The 6,780-nt window shown below is 32.4% G+C and overlaps 1 protein-coding gene across 2 annotated transcripts in view; it reads right to left on the bottom strand.

The window, feature by feature from the left end:
- The window catches only part of UHRF1BP1L (UHRF1 binding protein 1-like), an 84,308-nt gene that overhangs the window by 53,083 nt on the left and 24,445 nt on the right, over positions 1-6,780 (bottom strand). For both annotated transcript variants that reach the window (XM_008588780.1, XM_008588781.1), the window contains 4 exons: positions 6,137-6,228; positions 2,203-2,392; positions 1,482-1,622; positions 369-539 (listed from right to left, as the gene is read on the bottom strand). In XM_008588780.1, the coding sequence (XP_008587002.1) occupies positions 369-539; positions 1,482-1,622; positions 2,203-2,392; positions 6,137-6,228 (594 nt within the window). The remainder of the gene's footprint in view (positions 1-368; positions 540-1,481; positions 1,623-2,202; positions 2,393-6,136; positions 6,229-6,780) is intronic.

The raw sequence follows: 6,780 nt of genomic DNA, 5'->3' as shown, positions 1-6,780 counted from the left end.
CTTTAGTAGTTTTAAAACTGCATGTTTTATGGGCGGGGCGGCTGGCAGAGGCAAATTGTTTTTTTTTTTTTTTAACTTCATGAAAAGAGGTATTATAACATCAAATACTTTAATGTCATCATTAATTCTAGTGCCTACTACAGAGTTCTAAATTAAAAAAGCACTATATAGACAAATATTAATATATTTAATATGTTTTCTTATAGAAACCATGTATACAAAATTTTATAGTAAGATGTGTGATAAAGAAGATTCTTGGACTCAAAGCCTTATAATCTATTTCATGTAAAGAAAACACCAACTAATCATTCTAATTTTTAAACTATTTATATGTAAAGTAAGTCTTCTTCCTGTTAACTATAGCATACCTGTGTAGGTTCAGGAGCCATACTCTTCCTTTGTTCTGTTGATTTTTCTATTGCTTCACTAAGAGATTTTGCATATTGTACCGTAGCCTTCAACTGGGAATCCGTTAAAACCCATAACAAGTCATCCAGTATTAGAACTAACTTTGTTGCTATCACATTGCAGTCCTTTAACTGTCAGAAAAAATGATTTATAAAATTAAGCCAAGAAATAGTTTTTGAATGGAATTAAATATGTATTGTTCCTTCAATCCACAAGTATTTATTGAGTTCCAATAATATGAAGAAATATCTCCTAGTGTTAAAGATACAGTGGTAACAAAAGACTGACAAATTTTGTACCTTAACAAGTACAAGTTATATAGCACTTATATAATTTAATTTTGCATTTGTTGTTGAAATATCAAATAATTACCTGTATTAATTCAACTAATTTTAGTAGAAGATGGGGCACTATAATTAATTAAAAACTAAAATACTATTTTATCCACATTTCACATTTCAGAATATCTGTGTTAAGCACTATACTCTAGGGAAAAAGCATTTTCAATTTAACTTAGTATGTATAGTTATTTGTGCCTAGTGATACAAAACATATTGTTGAGACTTTAATTAAACGATGGGTAAAAAAAGTCACTACTTCCTCATTAAATTTCCTCACAAATAGTGGACTCTCAACTTCTGATATCCTTCAGTAACTATCTTCCCTATTTATCTAAATTACCAGTCATGTCTTAATAACCTATTAAAACTAATAGTTTTGGTTACTAATAATGAAGGCTTTGCTGTTTATCTACTCCTAAGCAAGATTCAATATGAGAAATAAAATTGTAAGACAGTAAACGTTCAACCAATCTTTGGCAACTGAGAAATCTATTCAATTTATCAAAAATAAAAATCTTTGAAAATCTAAATATTAAAACCAAAAAACTAAGGAATGTTATAATTATACTGCATTATACTACAAATATTGCTTAAGGAATATATCTCCTTTTATTTCATTGTTCTAAAATATCTCTGGGAGTACGACAATATTTCACCTAAAAAATTATTTACAATTTCCCATTAATGCCAATAGTTAGCACATAAATCAAAAAGGTAATCTTGTTGACTTACTCTTCTTTTAAGTGTGACTCTGATTTTTGACTGGTTGGTTATTAATCGAACAGGAGCACACATAATTTCGAGATGTGAACTTTGGGTAGCATCTGCCTCTATCCGTATCATCTGCCAATTTATTTCTTTAAATGTCAAAACCTAAGGAGAAGGCAGAGATTAGCTTCAATTACTCATGCAAAATAGAATGAGAAAAATGTAGATTTGTAAAAACAAACAAACCAAATATATCTTTTCAACTAATTTTCAAATGGCATTCTAGTTATACTCACTCTGCTTTTATTTTTTTAAACTGTATATTTCCATCAAATTCATTAATACATTTTCATAAGATATTCTTCATCTGTAAAGTTAATACTTTTGTTCTAAGTAAATTAATGTAAAGTACAAAGTGCATTCGAATCACGTGACCGAAAAGCATTTAAGTATCATATTTTAGTTCCGTAATTTTAAAATTCAATTCTGAATAGCTGAGAAGTTAAAATAGTGTTCATTAATTCTATAACTTGAAATATTTACTACAGTAAAAAAATTAAAATATGCATATTTTATAATTAAATGATTAAGAGTAATATAGGCAAAAATATAGTTAAAAGACAAAGAATAAATAATAGTATGTAAATCTGGGCAACCATAAGACATGATTATTTTAAATATCCCCTTTTATTTATCACTGACTAAAAACATTTTGTAAAAAGAAAAAAAAGAGAAAAATCTTTACCTCTCCTCTCTGTGGATCTTGAATACGAGTAAATCTTAAATCTCCATGTTCCCAGTTTGCATTTACGCTATAGATCCGCAGCTGAGAAAGTTCAAAGGATGCATTGAAGGCTTTTGCTCCAATTCTGATTATGATGGAATTTACAGAAACAGTAATTCCCTCAACTACTTTTTCAGCAAAGCCATATTCACTGGAAAAACAAAGTGAAATAAAACATAATGCACTAAAGCCAAAAAAAATCAGTAAAAGAAAAAGCTACCTATTAATATTCTCATGTAAGCACACATATAAGCTACCACAATATTACATTATTCATTTTTGTTTTTAAGAAAACACTATTTTGGGTTAAAACAATAATTGAGTTTGGTTAAATGTAACTTATAAAAACACTCTTTTCAAAATGTAAAAAATTTTAAAAGTTGGAAGTTACTCTCTAAATTACTTTATTAAGATCAATATCCACAGCTGTTTACTCTCAAAAAGTATTAGTCCAGACAACTGGCATCTATAAAGTAAGTAACAGAGCTAAATTCTTAACACAAAGAAAACTACAGAGTCCAACTGGAATATAACCTCATAATTTAGGAATAAGTTTAGAAGAAATTCACATTCTCTAATTCAATTCAACAATTACTTATTGCTCATCTACCGTGTGAATGATGCTGGGACACAAAGAAAACCAAAATTTAGTTGCAGCATTACAGGGCTTGCAAGCTACTTGGGGAAGAAAAAAACATACCCTATTAACAGTAACATGAGGCAGTCTATAATTAAGTGCTTTAAAAAAGGACTCAACAGTAAAATTGGTGGAGGAAGAAACTGCTTATAACTAAAGAGAAATAAATCTAGGAAAGAAGAATGAACTTTTCACAGGAAGAGATGTCAAGGAAGGGAAACCTTACAATAGGGAAAAGAATTAGCAAAGGCACACAGACGTAGAAAAGAAGAGGTCATGTTTTGAGAAAGATGAGTAGTACAGTATGACTGGAATACAGACCATCAACATATTTTGGCAGGAAGGTGGTGGAAGTTTGCCCAACTGGCAGGTTACTTCAATTATCATCAATATGCCCATCATTTGTAAATATATGTCTCTATTCAGATCTTTTGCTGGAACGTCAGACTGTAAAATTCAAATGCTTACCAGATATCTCCACCTCAGCTGCCTCTCATGCATTTCAAACCCAATATGTCTAAAGGTGAACCTATTATCTTTAGCATCAATCACATCCCTCTCCTATACCTGCTGCCATCCTTCTTGACCTACAATATTAATTAGCAAATTATTTAAACTTTCTAAGGTGACACATCTTTTAAATCAGGTAATACTTCGTAGGTTTTATGCAGATTACATGTAATAATGCATATAAACCAAATAGACCATCTCTTAACTCATGATAAAAACTTTATAAAATATAACTATTATTTATAGCATTTTTAATAGTAGTGTATATTATTATTAAAACTACTGAAAGTCTCTGAGCCTCAGTTTCCTCATTTGTAAAATGAACCTAATACCTGCTTCAAAAAGTTGCTGTGGCCCTTAAGTAAAATGGTCTATGCATAGTAATTTACATCCTCCTTGGCTTGCTGAGATAATTTTGTTATAAAATGAGGTGGTTGGCTCCTCTGAATTTAGAAAATTGAGAACTGAAGAGCAAGAACTAATCAGTATCCTAGAGAGGAGCTGCTTTGATCCTAAGGACAAATACCGGCCACTTAAGATAAAAGAATTCCTGGAGTTGAAGAGAATCTTTCTATAATAATTATATGGGAATACCCTTTGGAATACCAATCCCATATGTTCTATGTACATTAAAAATGTTACAATCCATATTGCAAAATCTACTATGAGGATGAAGCCTGAATCAATGACTAAAGTCTACATTTTTCAGGTTATGTTGTCCACTATAAATTAGAAAAGTGGAATTCCAGTTGACAAGTCTTTTCTGTGATTAATCTTCACATAGATGTTTATCTCCTCTACATGAAGCGATAAACTCAAATTTCTGAATTGATAAAGTTTACTAGACCATTAATCTGCAGGAGCATTATCAGCCCATAGGCCCTGCACAGAGCAAAGAGCCAGCTTGTTAACTGCTAATTTCTCTATTTTAATCCCTTAGCTAGAAATAAACAAAAAACTAGATCAGTGTTTCCCTGTGTTGCATGACTATAAGTGTTAAAAATATATATTCATATTCTTGATAACCATTCCAGACCTACTGAACCATAATTTCAGGAGAAACTGCTTAAAAGATGCTGCAGATTGACTAAGCACCTTAAATGATTGTTACAATCAGGCAAGTGTGGAAAATATTGAAATAGATTAACCATACATTCCATTAACCACACTCCTTACATTTTGATACTAATGTCAAAATATAAGAATTATCATCAGATAATTACAAAGCCAAAATAATAAAGCTTACTGATACTATAAAATCATGAATTAGGAAGAACACTATCAAGTACACTAAGCACATATGGACAAAATGGTTCATTTCTGCCACACCTAATTAAAATAAGTCTTTCTGTATTAACAATTTTCCCGCTTTTCTTTTCCTCTTTCAATAATCTTAAAAGCTTTTCTTTTACTCCGATTCTTTATGACTCTAGCCAGTCTAAAGACCAACTATTCTATCAAACCCAAAATCATAACCTAAACCTTAAAATCTCAAGTTGCTAGATTATGCATAAGTTACAAAGAAGTTAATGTGAAAGCTATTTTCCCAATCACCATTACCTGTCATCCAAATATGAACTGTACATCTGATAAACATGGCCTTCATTCAACTCTTAGCAGTGAAACGGATCACCATTAGATTCCCATGTGGAAAGCTATTGATCAGACTGTAGGTATTCTCATAGAATGCACTAACATAAAGGTGGTTCAACCTTTGTGAAAGAGAAGGAACGTGTGAGTGTGTCTGTGTGCACATGTGAATACATTCACCCTCAAGAAGAGTTTATTAATGGTTGCCTATAGATGTTCAGGGCTGCCAATGTTGCACAACCTGAGGAGGCACTAATCATATTAAAGTCTATGTGAACATTTTATGGGAATCGAAAAATAACGCATAAATCCTACCTTAAGGAAATGATGTACAGTACAAGATCCAAATTTATTGAATATGAAAATAAACAGGCAATTTTTTAATGAACTGCCCTAACTTTTCAAGACTTTATGAAATGATCCCAATGCTTTTACTTTATTAGCATCTTATTTTTATCTATCAAAATCCAACCTGTGGAAAGTGAGAACATTTTATATTGAATGAATTTTAGAGTAACCCCAAAATTTTTTAATTTAGTAAGGCATCAACTTAACTCTTTTTTTTTTTTTTTTTGTCTTTTTTCGTGTCCAGCAATGGATCGCAACCCTCAGTGTCGTGCCCGTACTGGACCGGGACCGGCAACGGGATCGCAACCCTCGGTGTCGCACCCGCACCTCGCTCAGCCAGTGAGCGGGAACCGGTCTGTATGTGGGATCCGAACCCTCGGCGGGAGCGCCGCCGCACTCCCAAGCGGCGCACTGTAGCAGTGCGCCACCGGGCCGGCCCAACTTAACTCTTAAGAGTCATAAAAGTTCAACTGATGCACAGAAAATGATATGCAGAGAAACTATTCAGAGACTTAGAGACTATCTGATTTATAGAACGTCTAAGCTCTTCTGCTTCCATTTTCTGATGCTGTTCTGCCCTTGGTTACTCATTACTATTTAATAGCAAGGAAAGCAAGAGGAATACAAGGAGCTAAAAATCAAATCTGCTACTTTTGCAATGTATATAACTAAAACAGTAAAATGCTTGATGGAAGAGGTGACTGAAGTAGAGGCCAACTGAAGTTAAGGGATTTTATTTTCTTTATGTCTCGTTACTGCATATAAAAGAATTTCCTTTGACAGTCATACAGATTAATGAAAATAGTTTACCTTTGTCCCGAAGCAGTTGCAATAGGTGATGGACCATTAGGGGTTCGTGGTTCTTCACATGTACTCATTTCCATTATTACTTTATCTAGGGACTAATAAAAATATCAACATTGTGAACAATTAGATATTTTATTTTAAGTATATATGAAAATACTATTTTGGACTATTTTCTCCTTCATTTAAGAGCAAAATAAATAGTAAGTGAGCAGAGTCATTTTAAGTGTCTTTCTAAAAGGTCTAAAAAGACAAATGCCAACAAAGAAAATAAAGCATTCAGTCCTTTCTCAAGGCATTTATTATCTGGTGGAAAAACTGGATGCATTATGGGAGGATGAAATAAAAAAAATTAAGAAGTAGCCATTAACTGCTGAGATCATGAGATTTTATGGAAGTGCAATATCTAATCCCAGATGTATTAAATTATTAATTGATAGATCAGTTTCTAACCTAATATTCTAGACCCACAAAACTTTAAAGATCTTCCCATTTTAAAGTTCAAATACGATTCTATATTAATGAGTAGAATTGAACCACCCCTAAAGAGCATATCCAAGTCTAAGACCTGAGATATAAAATATAAAACTATGGAAAACATGGGCCGGCCCGGTGGCGCACTGGGTAAGTGCGCCGCTTGGGAGGCGCGG

This window comes from Galeopterus variegatus, unplaced genomic scaffold, assembly GCF_000696425.1.
Source record: "Galeopterus variegatus unplaced genomic scaffold, G_variegatus-3.0.2 Scaffold5031, whole genome shotgun sequence".
Taxonomy (NCBI): domain Eukaryota; kingdom Metazoa; phylum Chordata; class Mammalia; order Dermoptera; family Cynocephalidae; genus Galeopterus; species Galeopterus variegatus.
The sequence above is the reverse complement of the archived record's forward strand: the minus strand, read 5'-3'. Positions and strand labels throughout refer to the sequence as shown.